Source organism: Triturus cristatus, chromosome 5_2 (genome assembly GCF_964204655.1).
Source record: "Triturus cristatus chromosome 5_2, aTriCri1.1, whole genome shotgun sequence".
In the NCBI taxonomy this organism is placed as follows: Eukaryota; Metazoa; Chordata; class Amphibia; order Caudata; family Salamandridae; genus Triturus; species Triturus cristatus.
The window spans coordinates 801,155,849-801,178,037 of record NC_140588.1 but is presented as its reverse complement, the minus strand read 5'-3'; the positions used below and the strand labels follow the sequence as shown (position 1 = coordinate 801,178,037).

Sequence of the window (22,189 nt, the reverse complement as noted above, 5' to 3'; positions counted from 1 at the left end):
GTCTTATGTATGTCTGTACAATGAGGACACCCAGATCAAAAACAGATTACTTCGTGTAACTCTATTCCAGACGTATGCAGGCCTGGAGTAGGTCTACTCATGTTTCCTACGCTGGACAGGCTCTGGATGGAAAGCAAGACCTTTTCTGACGGGCCAGCAGCAGACAAAACCACAAGTGAAAACACTGCTACATTGATGTTTAACAATAACACACACCAGTCCCAAAAGCATAAAAAGACAACAAGTCTTTCACACCTTCATAAACAATACGTAAACTCAGAGAAGAGTGGAAAAGTAAAGAACTGTGTATCACAGGAAAGATTGCTACCAAAAAGGATTGAGAAGCTTTTAACATTGGATGCAAATCTGAGGGGAAAAATCATTGGTAAAGTCAAACAGCTCTTGCAAGTTTTTTTGTTTTTGCAGCATGGATGGAAAGGGAGGGAGGGGGCCCGATCACATGGGGGCACAAAACGACAGACAGCAGGAGGGCAGGAAGGCCAGGCAAAACAAGGGAGGGATTGGGAGAAGACCACAGCGGCGGGAGGGAGCAAACAGAATTACACAACAGGTGTAAACATCAGGAAAAAAGAACTGGTAAACCCAAACAGTTTTCTTGCATGCAAGGAAAGTGTATATTTTTTTGCACATGGCAGAACAGGGAGGGAGGAAGCCAGACCAGAGGGGCACACAAAACGACGGACTTCGGGAGGAAGACGGGAAAGGCAAGCAACATGAGGGAGGGGTGAGGGAACACCACAGTGGAGTGAGCAAACAAAACCATGAAGAGCAGGGGTAATGGGGAGGACTACAAACACGTACTCTCACACAACATGAACAAGTGGAAGAATTGCACTAAACCGCATTTCAGCAAGCAGAGCGGCCCAGCACCAAATGGAAGCTGCTGGACCCAGTCAACATTTTTTCTTTTTTTAAATTACACCAACGGAGCAGTCCTTTCATAAAATGCATTCACTCCTGCATTCTCAGGTTCGTGCCTCAGCACAGTGTTTTTCAGCCGTTTGACCACATTGTCCTCACTGGGCTGTCCTTCGTAAGGAAGGCTGTGCCGTCTGAGCTCTGATCTCCCAGACATTTGGTGGCATTTCTTAATGAGATCTGACAGCCCTGCTGCCCGGATCAGATTCCAACAGCACAAATGCTCCTGTTCTCTTCAGAAAGGACACCCCCAGGGACAGCATTCCCTAAAATGGAAGCCTGCTCGTGGCGCTGGCCCCCCAGAGTTCAAACACACTGTAGATTGTCCAACCTTTCAGGGAGCAGAGAAATTAAGTCAGTTTGGGTCCAGCTGCACAAATGTAAGTAGAACATCAAAGATGGGAGCAAGAGTGGGGGGGGGGGAAAACAGGAGCCACAAGCAGATCTGTGGCCTTTCAGATCTGGACGACTTCACTGAATGGAATACAATAACAAATAAGCAGGGCAGCACTGAAGAGGACATGCTTTAAATAGCGTGCGTCCCCAAGATAGCAAAAAACAGCTCCGCTGGAGGGTGCCCCAGGAATGGAAAATGCCTCTCACAAGAGCGCATCTATCGGGCAAGCAATGTGGAAGCAAGGGGAGGAGGGTTGTGCAAAAGGACTTTGAAACGTGAGCGCTGCACTAATCAGGTAAGGATCCCTTCAATTGGCCATGCACGCCGAGCTTGGGGTGCTTAGTGGGTTATGGAACTCTGTGCCCTAACAAACGGGAAATAAGTGTCTGCCTGATATCGAAGGAGCTCACAGCAACGGAAAACATCTAGCGCTCGTGTGCAGTGCTATTAGACAAAGGAAAAAGTAGTCCCTTTTACAGTTGCTATATTGGGAAGGGTACAAATAACCGGGGCCTGCTCCACGGAAGGGAACAAATACCAAAAAAGGAGGGACAAAAAAGAAGAATAGCCACTTAGAAGCAAGGATTTTTAACCCCTTCAGCGCGGCGCGGATTTCTGCGCTGTGCTGAAGGTTCTGTGCGCGGGTGGGGCCATGACGGAGCGGTTCCGTCATGCGCACAGCGCAACCGACGCGCATGACGGAACCGCTCCGTCATGCGCGTCGAAGGGGTTAAAGGACACTGAAACAAACAAATGTAAAGCAGCGGGCGGGCTTAAGCCCACAAAGTATATACAGCATGTCTCGAAGAGACAAGGCAAGTGCTGTCTAGACTCTACCTAAAAAAGGAAGAACCAAGGCACACTGAGGAATCAGAGGACATGGAGCCTGTGTCCATGCAAAAGAATCCCAAAACTGTAACTCTTGATGCACAAGCTTTGCTCCGGTTAATCACTCAGTGGTTCTAGACATGATATGAGCCTCGATTCTGGCCTCTAGATCTATACAAATCTCCAGCTATACCTTTCTCACCGATTCCTTCCAAAGTACGCCAATTACCCCTAAAGTGGAGGTGCCACGGCTACAAGGGAAATTATATAATTTTTCTTTAGGTCTCGTTTAGGCAGAGCATGCTCGAAGAGACATGCTGTATCTAGGATATGTACATCAAAAAACGCCCATCTCTTTCATTGGTTCCTCTTACTGCTCTTCAGAAATGGTGGCTTTTCACTGGTGAATACTCATAGTAGTCCCTCCTTTTAGAATTTTATATCCACCCTCAAGGACTGCCCCCTTTAAATGTGCTGTTACTCCTTATTGTTATTTATTACTTTCACTGCACACCACGCTTGGTCCCTCTCCCCGGTTGCAGCTGACTCCTTCCCCTCCTGATTACAAAGTAAAGAAACGTATCAGCCTGTTTTCAACGTGCAAACATTCACTGAATCAAAAAAAAAAATATAAGGATATATATATATATATATATATATATATATATATATATATATATATATATATATATATATATATATATATATATATATATATATATATATATATATATATATATATATATATATATATATATATATATATATATATATATATATATATATATATATAGTTAGGACCGTGTTTCCATAGGAAATCCGCAACATTCTATTTGGAATAACTTTGGCGCCGGTTGACGAATCCTCGCGAAATTTTCAAAATAGGTGGGGCGCTCCTACCCTGAAAGTCTCGGGGGGATTCGTCAAGCGGGGGCTGAGAAAAAGGGGGGTCCCAAAACGCGTTTTCCCCATGCATTTTTCCATAGGACCTTTAGTCGAAGGTACAGCCCGAACGGCTGAACAGAATTACGTGAAATTTGGCAGAGAGGTAGCCATAAGGTCGAGGAAGTGCCTTTTGAAGGTCTCGTGTAAATATGTTCAGTATTTCCTGAGAAAATAGCATTTAAAAGCATATAAATATCTATACGCGCGCACCGTGCGCGCTCCCTGCCGTGCGCGAGCGCAATTCTGATTGGTTGTTAGATGTCGGTAAACATTTGAATCGGTCGAAACCAGGAAGTGTCGACCGCCATTTTGTCTCTCGCAGTCTGAGGGGGTGAAAAACAAATGTGGAGAACGTGAAAAGGGGGCAGGGTGGACAGTTCCTGACCCCCTAGCCTTTGTCAGGGGATCCCAGAAGGTCCCAAAGGGCAAAAAAAAGATTTTTTTTTTTTTTTTTTTTTAAATCGCGGAGTGCGCGCACTGCGCGCGCACGCTGAAAAAACACACGTAAAAAATGTTTTTAAACATTTTTAACGGAAAATTAAGCGAGGTTCGCGCACCGTGCGCGCACGCTAAAAATCCCATAAAAAAAATAAAAAATACATACATAAATTAGCATTTAAAAAACCTTTGAAATTCACTGAAAAAACCATAGGTTTCACACATGTTATAGTTAGCTGGACATTTCACTCGTAAAAAACAAATGAAATTCCCCCGTTATAGTTAGTGCAGGCAACTATAACTCACGCGACCGCAATCCTCTGCTGATGACGTCAGATATTACATCACTGATGACATATGTGTCTTTCTGAAAAATAAATATTTGTAATATATGTATAGCTAAAGATTAATGGAAGAAGACATGGGTAAATAAGTGTCTAAATACAGTGATGTAATATCTGACGTCATCAGCAGAGGATTGCGGTCGCGTGAGTTATAGTTGCCTGCACTAACTAGAACGGGGGAACTTCATTGGTTTTTTACGAGTGAAATGTCCAGCTAACTAGAACATGTCTGAAACCTATGGTTTTTTAAGTGAATATATATATATATATATATATATATATATATATATATATATATATATATATATATATATATATATATATATATATATATATATATATATATTTTTTTTTTACGTAGTGTAGGCGCCCTTCCTGGGAACTCCGCCCGTTGAACAGTGGCGCGTGAAGCCAGTAGAGCACAGCTGGCAAAATAGACAAACCAATCCAAATTCGAATAAGTACGCGCTCTCAGAAATCCATAGGAGGATAATTATTTTAAGGGTTCAGGTTACGCGTTTCGGAAGCAAAACTTCCTTGGTCACACGAAGAACCGAATGCAAAACACCCATTTCATAGTTACGGTGCTAGACATAGACAGAGGACAACATTACTGTGAATACACTTTCGATCTAGAAGTGTGTCGGCAATCTTGTAACATCCAATGGTACATACACATATATAGTTGTGTTTACTGGCATATATACAAATAAAAGCATAGTGCACCAGAAAGTAAAGCAAAGGAAGGGTCCTGAATTACATTATTCTTACACAACCCATAGCTATTTCCTCATAGTAAAGAGTAAAGGATGTAAGCAGGAATAATAATAATAACAGCCAAGTGGCCTATTAGCATTCAAAAGAAAGTCTTATATCCTTAACACTATTGTACCAGAAAATGGAATAAACAAGGAAACCAAAAATCCTGACAGGGTTTTTGAAGACGTCCGGTGCATGTTTAATGACACCTTTGAGCATGGGTAGTGTTTGTACTGTCTTTTGTGACTGTGCAAAGGTATCTACCAGGAAGTCTTCCTCGGTGGGGTCTGAATGCATTTGGACACCATGATATTGGGCAGCCCTATCAATGAGCTGACTAAACCCTATGTTGTCATCTGGGTGGGATGGCCTTGTGGGGTATGCATCTGGATCAGGAAGGTCTGGAGGATCTACAGGGGTATCGTAGTCATCCCATGTGTCCTGTGGTATGCTTGTGTCATCATCAGTATCATTGAAAGGGTCATTATGTGGGACTCCACCCCCTAAGTCATTATCATCCTGTGGTGGTGGTGAGTATGGAGGAAGTATGGGAGACTTTAAAGGAGAAGAAGGCTTAGTAGGAAGAACAGGAAAAGCTGGTCTTAGTGGTGAAGTTGCACCGTCCTTTTTCTTCACAGCCACCTCAGGAGTGTGTGGGGCGTCGAATCCGAAGGTTTTCAAGATTTGTTCGGATCCAAGGTCTTTTGGTGCTGAGGCCTTTTTGGAGACAGCCGGATGCGTTCCTGATTTCCGTGCAGACTGTGTTTTTGGGACACCAGGGTGCGGCTTGCTCAGTCCCGAGCCGCCAGAAGGCTTCTCCTTTGTCTTTGGAGCCGGGCCAGGAGGCGGGGTTTCTGAAGGTTTCTCTCGGTCGTGACTAAGGCATTTAGGCGAAGTCTTGACCGGAGCCTTTTGTTTTTCGGGTGGGTTTGGGGCAGGGGCAGTTGTGCTCACTCGTTGACCTGGAGTGATCTAGTAATCGGATTCGGAGTCATCTGCTTCGGATACGATGCCGAGATCCTTCGAACCCTTTGCCTCTGGAACGTCGGGGCCTTCATCGAAGAGGTCTTCTGGCACTGGTGCAGCCTGTTGCGCCATAACGTGTTGTTGAGCCCGGCGATCACGGATAGTCTTCTTGGACCGGAAGGAGGCGCAGGCTTGGCAATCCTTTTCTTCATGTTCCAGCGAGAGACAAATGTTGCAGACCCTGTGTTGGTCGCTGTGTGGGAATTTAGCTCCATACTGGGGGCATTTTTTGAATGGAGTCCTTTCCATTAGCTGAAGTCCCGAATGGCGTTGATAGGCACCGTGGCCCGCGTCGACGACCAGAATAGAGTATTTGAGTTAGCGCGTCGAAAGGCACACAAAGGAAAACAATACCGTCGAGTTTGCGAGCCAAAAAGGTTTGGAAAACACGGTACCGAAACAGAGAGCTGAAGTTACATCCGAACCCGATGGCGGAAATAAACAATCTGAGGATGGAGTCGATGACCATGAGTACTATCGTCCAAGGGAGGAGTCACCTATCTCGTGACTACAAAAGACTTCTTCCAAGAAAACAACAAGGTGCAAGCATCCGAGCCCAACACCAGATGGCAATCTATGCACAAGTATGAGTTCTGCAGCTCATATGCCTCGAACACAGCTTTACCTAATATAGCAGATGATATAGACAAACCTCTGGATGCAGGCCGATGCTACCTTCTCATTTTCCTACACCTATCAGTGACCTTGACACGGTCAACCACAAGTTTCTTCTAAACACCTTCAAACGATGGATTGGAGCGGGCAGCTGGGTTCTGCAATGTTTCACATCATTTCTACATAACCACTCTCAACAAATAAAAAAAACAGCTCAACTTCAGATACCCCTGCTATAACCAGAGGTGTGCCCCAAGGCTCTGTCCTCTAACCTACACTCTTCAATATCTACATGGATCCCCTCACTGTCATCTTCAAACAAGCAGGCATCCCCAACCACCCCTATGTGGACAACATCCAGCAATACCTGGAAATATCCTCTCTAGATAACATGCCAGCTAGATTGTATGCTAATAAAAATCCAAAACTGGCTGTCACACCACCACCTGAAACTCAACCAAGAAAAGATAAAAATTCTACTGTCCAATAACTGTCTGACCCCCTGGTCCAAGAGTGGTTAAATGTCATAGATTCTCTAAACTACAATTCGTCCTTGACTGGTTCCGCCAAATCACTGGGGACCACACTGGACCCAAGTCGGAACATGAGTTCACACAAAGAATACAGTGAAGAGTGGCTTCTACAGTCTTATCTACCTTAAAAAAACATAAGCCCTTCCTTCCTCCGAATGATCTCAAAACTGCAACGCAAGCCTTGGTTCTATCAAGACTAGACTACAGGAACGCTTCCCTCCCAGACACAGCGAAGTCCCACTTAGCCCCCCCCCCCCCGAGAACCACTCTAAATGCAGCAGCAATGATGGTCACCGTGGCTCCCAATTGAAGCTCGCTGTTACTTCGAAAATGCTTGTCTCACTCACAAAGTCCTTCACACTGGTAACCCAGCCTACCTGGCGGCCAATCTCACTATGGCAGACCAGTCGAAAATTCTAAGAAGCTCCAACACTCAGCTTCTTATCCCCCACAAAAAACAAACACAAATTACTGGTCTGCTCCTTCCCAGGTAATGCCCCTAAAATCTGGAACTCCCTACCAGTAAATCTCAGGACTACTCCTCCTTCATGATCTTTCAAAGACAATTAAAGGATCTCCTCCTCAATTGGCAGCTCAACTCTCTGGCCAGTAACACCTAGCACATTATGGGACTCTCTACTTTGTTCTATGTATATACTGATTTCTTTTGGTCATACCAATCTGGATGGAAAGCTCGACACAGATATTAACTTTGTTTACCCTAACATTAGTGCCTGTGACAATGTTATTGTAAAGCACTCTGATACTCTGGGGTTATGCCAGCTCTATATAAAACTCTCTAAATAAAAATAAAACAAATGAGTTTGGTTAGTGTATGTTGCAGACATTCTCCTTCTCCAGAGATCCTGGTAGATGCATACTATCCTAAGAACTTGATTTACTTGTCAGCTTCATCCACATACTTCTGCAATTTAGTATGCAGATCTTGTAGTAGCTCTGTTTGGCTGGAGACGTGTGTACTCCATTATTTTGATTTCAGATTCCAACGTATTCATCCTGCGGTCTATAGACTGAAGTATGCTGTGCCCTTTCGCTATGCACCCCGTCCCTTAATCATTATCTTAAATGCTTCCAATATCAACAGTCTTTATTTATGTCAAAATATAAACTGATAGCCTGTCTTATTTCCTCACTGAAAACTATATCCAGGAGCAGTTTGCTGAGCTCTACACAGCCTCTGCCTATGTAGGGAGTCTGACAGCTCCAAAGTCCAGTCTCCATTATGATGCTGCTCCATGTGCTTGGACAGGAAAGCCTTGAAATTCTATGGGATAGAAACTGTACCAGTAAATGAACGAGGCGGTAACAAGGAGAAAACTCTCAGACAAAAGGAATCACGCCACATCCTGAATCTTAGAAGCACGACACCGTTTGGCCTTAACCAATCAGAGGAACTGTACATACACCTGTAACCTAAGAATAACCTGTCTCAAAATGTTAAGTGAGAAAAGGGATATACACATGAACACCAACAGAATAAGAGTAACAGTGTTCTGATCATCGACACAATCATGATAACATCGCCCCACTGGAGGGACTAAAAGAAAGCCATCAAATCAATACACAATCTAATGTCGCCCCATTGCAGGGTGTGGTCTGAGGTCTCTAAATGGCAGAGACAACAAGAACTATTATAATTAATTTTGAGGTGGTCTGCATATTGAGCCATACTAAAATGGACTGTAATATGGGAAACACTGTAGCTTGATAATGCTTGTCTCTTGGTGGAAATAATAGTTATTGTTTAGATTTTAATGCACTGCTCTTATAATAGAATTGATTTTGCACTATTGGTAACATTGCACGAAAAACCAGAGGGAACTACAAGTCCCAGAAATCTGTTGAGAGACTTCCCTTCCAAACAGGAAATGACGTCTGGAGCTTTGAATTGTTCAAAAAAACAGCTGAGATCGCACCGAGAGTTAACCGTGACCAAGGTATTACGAAATACCGAAACGCGTTGGTTTATGTCTGTGCTCCTGTTAAATGAACTTAAAGAAATAAATTAACTTGCTGAAACAACACTGCAAGAGTGCGACCTGTTTTCTCTTCAGGAATGGAGGGTTCAGTTGGATGATAAGCGGTTTGGTTCAACCGCGGAGGTAACGCACCTCATTGAGCCAACAACCGGGGAGAAAGGGAACCAAACTTGGAAGGATAGATAGATATATAGATATTTATATATATTTTTTTCTCTATATCCCACCCTGCAACACCTCTACTGCCCATTCAGAAATGTATTCTGGAGGTAAAGTCATGCACTCTGGAGTAAGATGAGTATGCCCAGGCAGCTTCATTCCTTACCCGCCATACAACTACCAATCCATATTGTTGCAATATATGGAGTATTATTTCTCTAGGTTTTGCGTGATGCTTGGGCTCTATTACTAGTGCTGCTGAGCATGGCATGTAATGTAAGATTATGATCTTGCCTCACCAAAATTCTTGTGCTCGGGCCAAGGTGTTACACTGGGCCATGACTGTGGTGAAGAACTCAGGGTCATGGTTAGAACAATAAGTATTAACAAATGTTACATGAAGCATCTGTAGAAAGTCATAGACAATAAAGTACCGGCCCTCTGTGTCCACCACCGTACGAATTTGCTTGTAATGTATGCTCTTCCCAATTGATATGGCAACTTCCCTTGAGTACATAGAGTAGGACAAAAAGAACCTGTGTGCCCCTATTTGTAGCTATGTTGACGCCAAGGTGCTTGGGAAGGCGAGTCCCCTAAAGAACTAATGTATCTTTATCGTGCCTGTTAATATATATACCAAGCTCTAGGTCTGTTTTCTGATGCATAATCAAACCATGCACATGCCATGACATTAACCTGAATATGGGACCAGGCACATCCATTCTCTACCTGGTATTTCATGCTGCAAATCATCACTGCATTTTCTACAACTCTCTTCAGCGCTGTGATTGGTTATCCAGTTTTCTTTCCCCAAATCTCCACTGAACCCATACTTTTTAGTAGGGATCCTCTTAAACTCTGGCTACTTTGAGGGCCAGCATCTCCCACTCACGCAACAGCCATGATAATATCAACTAAGCAGAACTGCTGAGCGGTGACCAGAGATGCATTAATAAGAACAGTAGCATCCTTCCTGCATGTTGCGCATTGCACCCTCTCACCCTGTATGACTGACAGGACAGTAACATCAGACATTTTCTATTCAGCACGTTTCACATTCATGCACTGATCTACACTAACATCACAAGCATATGTTGTCAACCTAACAATCATAAACATTTTAGCACAACAGCCCTATACCAAGTTGTAGGCTTCCCATGCCAACCTATATGGGAATTATTGAAAATCAGTTTCCAGCAGGAAGGCACAGTACACTCTTCTATTAATTAGGCTGCAGTGATCACCAATTTTATTTTTTTCTTCTGTCTAGTTACATTCATTCAACGTCACTTAGTACTCAGCTCAGCAACTGTTCATTTGAACTGTGATCAGTATTTTTCTTCGTGGAGTTCTTGCTGACTACTTCAGTAGCTGCTTGATATTTAGTGAACACCTGTGCCTTTCTAGCCCCATGACCCTAAGCTTGTCAGGATATGGCATGGAGTATTGTATCTCCAGTGACTGCATTCTATTTTAACTGGTATAAACTTTGTTTGGGCTTGTTTGACGGACTGTGTGTAATCCTGGGTAAATAGCGAACCTTAGTAGCTGATGTCATGTTTCTCTCTATCCAGTTTCAATATTTTGTCACGGTCTCTGTAACTAGGAAGCTTAGCTATGATTGGGCACGGCAGTGGCCCATGGCTGTCTTAGGGCCACTGTATGATGTGGTCTCTCCACCACAAAAACATACAAGAGATTGGCTTGACCGAATACTTCAGCCACCATAGTTTCTGTGTAGTCTTCTACATGGGCTATTACTGTCGTATCGGATATACCGACAATTGGAGGATTACACATATGGGATCAAATTTCTAAATCCTAATTTCGTTGTTTATACACTCTAGCTCAATGGAGGCTGGGCAAGTCTCTGCCTAGAGGTGGCAGGAGGGATGGCCATATGCATAAAAAGTGCAATTTGGGCTGCCTGGTTCTGAATAGGAGTGGGGAAACTCACAGGTAACTTTGCCAGAGGCAGCAGGATTGTGACTGAGATTATTGGAGGTAGTGGAAGATATGGGAGTGGTGTTAAAGGCAGAAATTGGGTTTCTGGCAGAGGAAGGCACATAGTGGTTCTGTCCTTTTGCTTCTTAAGTGCTGACTTCTGGGATGGGTGCTTGGAAGAAGGTTCATCTTGAAGGTTATAGCCACACGTGCTACCAACAGAACATTATCAAAGTTAAGCAACGATGATCTTCTGATGGATCCTTCTACAGAGTCCTCATCTTTTGATCAGTATCAAAGCAATGCCCCCTCAATGGAGGTGGGTCTAAAGAGTGGACTTACACCAGAAAGTCCTATAGGAACGAAGTGCCAAAATGGTCTTCCCTGTTGGCCTGAGAATTGATGTAGTAGTGCTTGGTGAACATGTAAGGACAGAAGTCCATGTAGTGACTTGGTAGATGCCTAAAACTGTACCAACCCGACCTCGAGCTATTGTTGCAACTTTTGCTCTAGTCTAATGAAAAGGGCTACACGAGAAATTGGAAGTCCTTCTGGCAAAAGCATAACACAGACTGATATAAACAACAACCCATAGGGATACGGTTTGCTTGTGGACAGCTTTTTTCTCAATTTGCACCAGTGTTTCCGACAAATAGCTCTAAATGTAGTACTCTTTACCTCTATCAATATAGAAACTAAGGGCAGACCGAGGTTCTCCTCCTCCGTAGATGGGTGTGATAAAGAGAAGAACGTGGGAGGCATACGGGGCTGCCCCACAGGTAAAGATGACAACACTTTCAGAAGAAAGGATGCATGTGTCCTAAGAACTAGTTTGCCAGGAAAAAAGGTTGTATATGAGGCTAGATTAACAAAGCCAGAAAGTGGTTTCAATCAGCAAAACGTTTTTTTAAATTAAGTAGCTTTAGGGAGCAGTTAAAGTGCAGCTCAAGAGGCCCACATATCAGAAGGACCAGACCAAACTGAGGTTCCAAGGGAAACACATCAAAACAGGTGCTTTGAGTATACTGGCGGCTAGCCAAGGAAATGAAGAAAAGATGAAGACGATGATAAGTAATACCTAACCTATGCCAAAGCCTTGCTGGGCCAAGGAACATGAGAGAATCTTCCCCATACGGAGTCAATATGCTTCGCGCAACAGTTGACAAATCAAGCCCAACGGCCTGAACATCTGGACTTGATGGAAGGGAGGTGGTCAGTCACAATGACAATCTGTAGTTATGACTGAATATCAAAGCCTCTTAATTGGTTCCATTCAATCTCAATGCACGAAGATGTATAATGGGAATGTTCCGATGGAGAACCCTACCCTACTGCAGACAGAACGTCCCACCTAAGGGGAGCTGAAGTGGATGGCAAATGTTCAGGTCAGAGGATAAATGTACCAGACCCCATGGGTCTAAACCAGGAACACTAGATTGATGTGATCAGTCCCACCCAATTTTCCTCAGAACACAGATGATCAGAGGCAGAGGAGAAAACAGGTACAGGAGGCTGAAGATACACGAAGATTCAAAGCATCCCAAAGATAACCATGAGATTATAACTCTGCAGCGTAACACGCTGAACACCAAGAGTTATGTGAGGTGGTGAAAAAGTCCGCCAAAGGTGCATCCATGGGGTGAAGATAGCCTGAGCCACCTCTAGGTGTGGACACAACACCTGATCAGCAAGATGACGTCTGCTGAGTTAGTCTGCCCTGATGTTGAAGGACCCAGCTAGGTGACACAAGGTAAGTGAAAGCCCTGCAGAACTCCAGCTAATACCACTGTCTCAATGTCTCCATACAGAAGGAAAAATTAGTCCATGCTATACGGCTTGTTGCAATACCAAATGATGGTTGTGTGGCCTGTATGTATTTCCATGGAGTTATGTTATATCAATCACCACTGCTGCATCTGGAAGACAAAAGCTGAACGACCTGCCACACATCTGGTTGCCGTTCACCAGCAACATGGAACACTTTACTTTCAAACTCCTCTTCACTGCCAACTAAACCCTAATTGGCACCCTTGTCTTCCAAACTCACAGATCACGCGCCAACTTTGGCAGCACCATTATGGACTTTGTCACCCCTGACCTTTGATTACAGTACCTTCATCCTCCTCTGCAACCTCAACCACGACCTGGAGGACCTCCCCAATCTCAACATGATCAACCTCCTCGAGGACCTGTCCAACCTCGGACTCATCGAGCCGTACCAACAACACCGAGAAAATCTTTGATCTAGTGAAAGGCTTAACCTGTCCAGCAGAAAGCCCCCTTCTGCGTAACCCTCTCTCAGGACCTCTGCATCCAGCTGTCGCTATTCTTCAGCAACAAGATCACCAACAACTACAACTATAAACCACAAGCAGACTCTTCCACTCTCATAGTCCCCCTGCCCATCTCAACCAAACCCAGAGGACAGCCCTGATTAGCTGGCCCATACCATGCAGTCATATACTCTGGAGCACATCAGCGCAGCCCTCACTCCGATCTTGAACAACTCAATCATCACCGCATCCTACTAGATGCAAAGAAATATGCCACAGTACTCACTCTTCTCAAGAAACCCTCAGCAAAAACGAAGAAGCTAGCCAACTACTGGCCTCTCTCTCTGCTAACCTACCCGGCAAAAGTCATGAAAAAGATGATAGATTAATGCCACCCACCTCAACAACAACCACCTCCTCAACATCACTCAATCCGGATTCAGATCCAACCATATGACAGAGACTGCCCTCCACCATCACGGATGACACCTGGATGATCATGGACAAAGGTGCCACTGAGACCCTCATCTCACTAGACCTTTCGGCAGCCTTCGACACGTCTCCCACCCCACCCTTTTCCAACAACTACAAGAAGCTGGCATCCAAGTACTGTCTCTTTGCTAGATGTACTCATTCCCGACAGGCTGCACCCATTCGGTCAGCTTGCCCCCCTTCACCTCGAACACCGTCAACCTCCACCGCGGGAGAGGGTATGGTTACGGATAATCTTAATCCCCTCATTGCTCAAATGCAACGTGATTTCGAAAAATGGAAGGCATTAGGTCTCTCAATGTGGGGCAGGGTCCAAGCCGTGAAAATGGTTACTCTCTCTCGTTTTCTTTATGTCCTCGGCATGCTCCCTATTCAGATTCCTTTAACCACGTTGCGTTCAATTGACTCCAAGATAAAATCTTTTATATGGAACTCTGCCAAACCCCGTCTATCTGCTTCAAAACTAATGGCTCATCGCTCCTATGGAAGAATAGGTCTACCTTCAGTGGAACATTATGCTTTGGCATTACAGCTTTCTCAAATGTCCTATATGCTTCCACATTCATCGGATGCGCCACACTGGGTACATCTTGAACACTACCTTTCATTAACAAAAGCAGGTCTTTCTGTTTTATACGGCTCGGAATCTCGTCCCCGAGACTCCACTAATCCTATTTTGTCAGCTATGCGCACCGCTTGGCAAAGGGCACACTACTTGATGGGCTCACATCCTCGTCTTCATAGGAAAGCACCATTATGGAATAATTTTGCAATTCGTATTAATAGAAGATCAATATTTTGGCCTATTTGGGAAACAGCAGGTGTTTCCACCCTAGATCAACTTTTTTCAAATGGTGATATTAAATCATTTGCCCAGCTGCAAGAAGAATTTCATTTGCCTGACATTCAACTTTTAAAATACAATCAGTTACGACAATCCTTACGGAGAAGTCTAGGACCTCCACCATGGCTCTTACCCGACTCACCAATTGTGACATATCTACACACTTGGGGTAAGATGAGAGGAGCTACATCTGGCTTCTATCAAGCTCTTACTCCGCATCTTTTTTCTCAACCCTTATCGCAAACTTTACGTACTAAATGGCAAACCTTATTATCGGTCTCTTATACCGATGATGAATGGTCTGACATTCTTAGCAATCTTAATAAGGGTGCACGTGAAGCACGATTGAAATTTTGTTTATTCAAGATTTTACATGATTGGCACTGGTCACCAACAAAACTGCATAAAGCTGGCTTGCTTCCCCATTCAGACTGCTGGAGATGTGATAGTACGTCTTGTAACATTTCTCATATCATCTGTGGATGTCCTGTGGTCCAACCCTTTTGGAATTATGTAGGTAAAACCTTATGTTCCACGATGCCTATACAAATTCCACTTTCGCATGCTACCATTCTTCTGCATGATACACGTCAATTACAATCCCTTTCTAAGCCACAAGCCCGACTTTTACACACAGCCTTAGCTACAGCCAAAATGTGTATATTACGGCAATGGAAATCGTCTCATCCACCATCACAAGAAACTTGGATGGTGGCCATGATCCAAACAGCTTCCTACGAACGTATTATATACAACATACAGGATCAATCTGATCTCTTTCTTCGAGTATGGTCACCTTTTCTAGCTCCAAATACCGATGCTAACGTTAATGACCCATCTACGTAGTAATTTAATTTCTATTTCCTCTTACTTTCACTCATTCTTCATTATTGGTGATTATAAATCCTAACACATATTGTATTTATCTACTATTTGTTGTTGTTTTAATAGCTACTCACCACATGTAATTCTGTACCTTGTAATATTCATATTTATACATGTGTGTTGCTCTGCTTAGACTTTCATTCTGCACAATATATCTATTGTTTCCATTTACTGTTTCAAATTTCTTCATATTATCCATTTCATTATCTTTCTCTATTCTTCTCTGGTAATTCCTTTTCCTACTTCTTCTCCCTTAGCTTTGTAACAATATATCCATATACCTATAATATAATGTAATTTTTTTATTTACTTTTGTCTCCATCAAGGAATGTGTATGTGTATGTATATATGTATGTATGTATGTGTGTATGTATGTGTATGTGTATATATACATATTTTGTTATCCTTCCTTAAATCAGCATAATTGCTTTATGTTATGAGTGTCTTCTTTTTCTTTTACTTGGAACATACTCATATTGCATTATGCTTCCTATTTGTAAAAATTTCCTTTATCGCTTTCTTTTGTGATCACTGCTTATTTCCCCTTTCTTCGCTCCCCCTCCCTTAATTCCATCTTTATGGCCTCAATATAAATTCAATTATTTGTCCTTGCATTTATATGCTTATGTATTTATTAATTTATACAGTATGATTAATCATTCAGAAAGTTTTACTATATGCTTATATATAACAATGTTATTCTATATTTATTATATGACAATGCATACAGTTATTATAATATATGTATTTTGTTTTTTATGTATAAATTCTAATAAAAATGGAATCACAAAACCTCCACCGCGGGGTTATTAACACAAGGATCCTCACTCTGTTCAACGCCTACTTGACCCCACTTGCCATCATCATCCATGCCCAAGGAATCAACACTATATCCTATGCTAATATTTTTAATGTAACTAAATCATTGTGTGGTAGCGAATTGTTATTTACAGATAGAAGTTTCCATTGAAATGGCCACTACATTTACATACAGTTTAACCAATAAAACTAAAGTGCACACAAATGATAATGTGTGGAAACCGGGTTTCAGTGAATATTTATCGTTTGTGCATCATAAAATAAATTGTGTTGATTTATATCGATCCTACTAAAATCTTTGTTTCCATCACAATGCTAAATGTGTACTGTTCAGTTACAGCTATTTACATTTTGTTGTGTTACAAAAAATTACATCCTACAGCCATTTCTGTCACATTCCCTGTACCCCAGCATGATTCTCATGTAATACACTTTACTTTTCTTTCTCTGACTGCAACGTGAGTGGAGTTTCTAAACACCAATTCCAGAGTTAAAAAGTAAGCAGCCGTTTGTCAGAAGACGTAGCCTGATATTTGGCCTGTCTTTGAAGCACAGCAAATGTGACAAGATAAATACAGATTTTAAAGGCATCTTTATTTACTGCTTGGACTTTCACGACCCACAAAAATTCGGCTAGCAGCCCACCAGTGCGTCGGCAACAACAGTTTGGGAAACACAGGCCATTCAAAACGAATCGTCCAGGCTCACCTTCAAAATCCTACACTGCACTCACATCACCTGCACCTCAAAGGGCCTACTGGTTTCAAATTCACAAATGAGCACACTTCACATGCCTCAGGCACACATATGAAGCCTTACACAACGTCGACACATATGCAAAAATCCAGCAATCGTGCCTCTCTCCTAAAGCCTAGAACAACCTGTCCCTTCACATTAGAGTCACCTCCTCAGTTCTTGAATTCTGCAAGAAACTGAAGAGCTGGCTCTACACCAAGCACGGACCTTGGCGCAGCTCTTCATCTCCTGCGCCAAGATACCCTCCTGGGTGAGTTGCAAGCCATACAAATACACATAACATAACATATGCAACTGCAGACCCCAAGAAGCCAAGGAGAGGTGGACCTTGTCCAGCAAGTGCCCCCAAGCCTAGGAGAGGTGGATCTTGCCCAGTAGGGCCCATTGCAGGTGCAAGTTCCACCAGAAGGCCTTTGTGTGCTGCAGTGCACCAGCAGGATTCAGGAAGCTAACAGAGTTAGAGCAGCCTCAAAACCAACAAGGCTGAAGCAGCAGTTTTCTCCCAAAACATTATCATAGCCTGAATATCCCACACTAGATGTGGGGACATGAATGCCTTCAAGGCAACAGTAAACAAGATTGTCTCAATGAAGGGTAGCTTATGGTAGTTCGTTGATGGAGACTCCGGATTCTACAGTAACAACATTGTGCTCTGCAGGTGGTCTGAGACTAGTTGTGGTGAGCCATCTTTTGGCAGTCAGTTGTCAAGGTACAGGGACACGTGTATCCCAGACCTGCAAGGATGGGGTGTGACTACTGACCTGACCTTCATAAAAACGTGATGGGTTGATGGAATGCCAAACAGCTGGTATGTGAGCCAAAAGTGAGTGGAACCCACCATAAAACACACCTATTTTCTGTGAGAGTGAAGGATTGGCACATCACAGTAGGTATATGACCTGCAGGCTCAAGTACCCCATTCAGTCCTCGTGGTCCAAGGCCAGCAGACCTTGCATGAATGTCATCATTCTGGTCTTCTCCTTTCAAATGAAGGAGTTTAAGATTCTGAGGTCCAGAAACAGCCACACCCAGCCCTTCTTCTGGACCAAGAACTAACAGGAGTAACATGCACTTACCCACTCCGCCTGATGCACTATTTTAATCTCCTTCTTGGCAAGTAAAATTAACACGACGTTGGAGAGGTTTGCGCACAATAGGCTCAAACCAGAATGAGAATTGTGGGCACAGAAAGAAGAGTATCCATAAAGGGTAGGCATAGGTACATTGAAAAATTTGAAAAACCCATTAGGAGCTAGGGATCGAAACGTTGACCTTTCAAACAGTACCGCAATTTATCCATTGTGTAAATTGTATTGTGGTAACTGTGGGTTAGAGCTTATTTAAAATTATATTGTACTTTAAGCCACCATTTGCTCCAAAGTTTTTGCCTGCCATTTCTTCTCATTTCCCTATTTTCCTTCTTGTAAAGCTTGGTACAGGATTGTGTCTATGTTTCATCCTTTCTCCTTTCTTTCACTCTGTTTAACTTCTGCTACATCTGTTCTAAATAAACGTTCCTTTGTCCGGCTGGACATTGGAAGACTACCCATAGCTCTCATTGAAGTCTATGTGGAAATGTTTTTTACCTACCTTAAGCTAAGGACCTTTGTTCTTTAAAATCAGAAAACTAACAGCACGCCGGCTCCAGATTAGCCATTAGTTCATAAGAGAAAGATGAAGCAGGGGCCCGGTGCCATAAACAGTGACCACAGGACCTCCCCAGAGAGTAGGAGCAGCTAAATGTTGATGAGCAGCACTCATGCTTTGTGAGAAAGGGCCTCATTTGACAAGGTTAGCCGCCAATTTTGCCTACATTATGATGTGGTTTTGATTGTAATGTACAGCGTCCCTGCCAACCAAGCCCCCTGTGCCAGTGCTCCTTCCCTAAACCTGTTCCACAATTGGCCCTTGAGTCCCCATGTAAGTCCCTAGTAAACAGTAACTGGGTACCTAGGGCATTGGGACCGAAGAGGGTCCTCTAGGGACTTCTTACCCAGGCCATACAGACTGCTACTGCAGCATGCATGCCCTAGTGAAGACAAAATTGACAGTCGATATGGAACACTGCCTGTGTGCTATGCCAACCAGTACTGCCTAAGGTATTGGTAAGTCACCCCTCTATTATACCTTACAAGCCACAAGGAAGGTTGCACTATATTTCAGGTGTGGGCATATCTGCATGAGCAGACATGCCCCTACAATTTTTAGGTCTATTCCTTATTATTGTAAGTGCCAGGGAATACATGGGCTGGGAACTTGACAACTCCAGTTCCACAGCACCATGATGGCTTCACTGAACACAACGGTGTTTGGTACCAAACTACTTCTCTAAATAAACCCACACTGATGTCAGTGTGGGATTTATTGAAAAGTACTTCAACGCCTTAGAGGTGCCCACCCTGAAAACCTACCAACCCTGGTGTGGTCACAGACTGACTGTAGGCAGCCTGCCATCACCAGACATGTTTCTAGACCCCCTGACTCGAGAGCCCCCGCTCTCTGGGATCAGAAACAAAGCATATCCTAGGCAAAGGTGACACACCTCCTTTATCAGGATAGGCACAGTGCTCGAGAGGGAAGCTTCAAAGGCCTCCCACCTTTGTAAATGGACCCCAGCCTCTGCCGCTAGCAGCAGATTGCAGCCCCCGGTTCAAATCCCCCACTTTGGGCAGGAGAACCTGCGGGAAAACTTAGTCAGAATAGGAGGTGTGCCCTTCTCCACCAACTCCACCTCTCAGGTGGAGGAGGCGAAGTAAAGGACATTTTTCAGTGCCCACCATCTTGAAGATGGTGGGACTTATCGAATCAGGGCTAAGTCTATGCCCCCCTACCACAGGAGGGTGGCATAATAGTTGGTGTAGACACACCATGTAAGGAATCCCTTGGTGCCTACCTGCAACTCCCTTGTAATGGCCCTAAATCTAGTATTTAGGTGGCTCCGCCATACCCTGAAACTAGTTTCTGCTGACCTAAGAAGAAAACGGACAAAGAAGACGCTGTGCAAAGGAGACTGACGACGCCCACTGACTTGGCCCCAAGCCCTACTGACCTACCTGCATCTTCAAAGACCCTGCGAAGAGAACGACACCTGTCCTGCAGCCCGCAACCTCCACAACCCTTAGGAGGACTGCCTGATTTTGAAAAAGATCAGAACTCCCGAGGTCAGTGGCTCTGTCCACAAGAAATCAACATAAAGGACTCTGGTGCCCTCCAGATCTGCGATTCATTGTGGTTTTCTTTGACAAGTCCTTTGACATCCACTTACCAGATGATGGCCCCCCCTAGAATGGGATTGGTCTTGTTTCCCCTGCTCGGTCACAAAGTTTGGTCTTTTGTTTGCGGATTGCCTCCAGGTGCTTAAAGGAGCCCTGTTGGAGCACTTGGAACCAGAGGTGTTTGGTCCTGAAACACCACAAACAGACCACAGACTTTGTGTGGGTCCATAACAGACATTGTTTGCAACATGCATTACATGGTTTGAATCCTGTAGTATTCAGTGGTGACATCCCTGCAACGCTGCCACTAATATCCAATTCTGAATATGAAATTACTCAACAAAAACAAAATCTGTAAGTGTGGCGCCCCGTTATCTATTTACAAGTGCACTGAAAACACAGAAATGATGTCAGCGCACAGGGGTGGTGGCTATATAGGATCCTGTGTCATCATGCTATTACACACTAAAAAAAAAGTTTCATAGCAATCACTACTACTGTGTACTTTTGCTAAGGTTTGTTCAATCTAGATAACTAAAAAGGCCCAAGTAACAAAGATACAGGTTATCAGCAACACAACACTTTTCTGTTTAAGACAAGAAAGCAAAATGATGCAACTGAAGATCTTCAAGCACCCAAATCTTTAAAGGCCTTGGCGAAAACTAACTACAGTAACTCAAAAGTACAATAAGGATATTACTGTAGTAAATTAGATATTTAAAGTAATAAATTGCCATCTATCATGGGATATGGTATGCCCCCCTACATGTTCTTTCATTTGTGGCACATATGGACCAAATGAGTAAGGAAAAGAAACATTTTTGGTCTTTTACCCTCCTATCGTATTTATGGATGATTATTACCATTTTATTATATAAACGACCCTACTTACATCAAATATAAGGACCTTCTTCACTTGCCCAAACTTTTCACATTCAATTCGAAGATCATCACGAATCTCATTCAATACAAGTGGATCCTCCTGAAAATAAATCAAACAACAAGTATGAGGCTAAGAATTTTGAGAATGTTTTTTTCGTCAAATTCTTTAACGTTTGCTCTCCATTGCTGAGTTACCTACAAAGTATTATATCCTAATTAGGTTTCGCGATTCAAATTAAATTACAGAAATAGAAGCACAGTTTGATCAAAATATCTGCATGCGTACATCTCCTAAACATAATGCTAAACAAGGTCCCCAAGTCATCCTTAAAGCCATGACAATTCCTAAGGATAGAATTGAACTTTCTCACAGTTGGAAGACAAACTGACATCAAACATATTAATGAATTCACCTTTTTCAGGATCCAAAACTAACAATCTCCTCACAAAAACCAGGTCTGTAAGATTTATTGCAATGGGGTGTTACCAAGATGGCAAGCGAGGACAAATTTCATCATTACATATTTGCAGTTGAGAAAACTAGCTGCATCTCTTTGTCTGCTGCTGTCCTTCCAGGCATCACACAATTATAAATGATAACATTGTGTTTTTAACCTGCCCTTGCACCCATTATCTATCACAATGTGATGAAAATGTGATTTTTTTTTTACCTAAATCTGAGGTTTGTAGGGGTTTCTAGGTAAGAAAACGTTGCGGGATCCACGTTAGCCACACCTCCCTGGACGTCTAGTTTTCAGAAATGTCTGGGTTTAGTAGATTTCCCTAGATGGCCATCGAGCTCGGGACTAACAACGCAGGTGCCCTCCTTGCAAAACCAGGTTGTTTTGTGATAGATAATTTTGATGTCTCCACAATACGTTTTGGGACCTTCCCTGCCGTGGGTACTTGGCCCACCCATACAAGTGAGGTACCATTTTTATCAGGAGACCTGGGGAAACGCTGTGTGGTAGTAAATTTGTGTCAGCCCGGTGATCCCACAACTTTCCCCACACAGAAATGTGAGGGAAATGTGATTTTTTTTTAGCTAAATTTGAGGTTTGCAGAGGATTCTGGTAAGAAAACTTTGGGGGATCAA

At 43.3% G+C, this 22,189-nt stretch overlaps 1 protein-coding gene across 2 annotated transcripts in view; it reads right to left on the bottom strand.

The window, feature by feature from the left end:
• The window catches only part of HTATSF1 (HIV-1 Tat specific factor 1), a 235,764-nt gene that overhangs the window by 47,232 nt on the left and 166,343 nt on the right, over positions 1 to 22,189 (bottom strand). For both annotated transcript variants that reach the window (XM_085607950.1, XM_085607951.1), the window contains one exon: positions 21,104 to 21,193. In XM_085607950.1, coding sequence (XP_085464076.1) covers positions 21,104 to 21,193 — 90 coding nt within the window. The remainder of the gene's footprint in view (positions 1 to 21,103; positions 21,194 to 22,189) is intronic.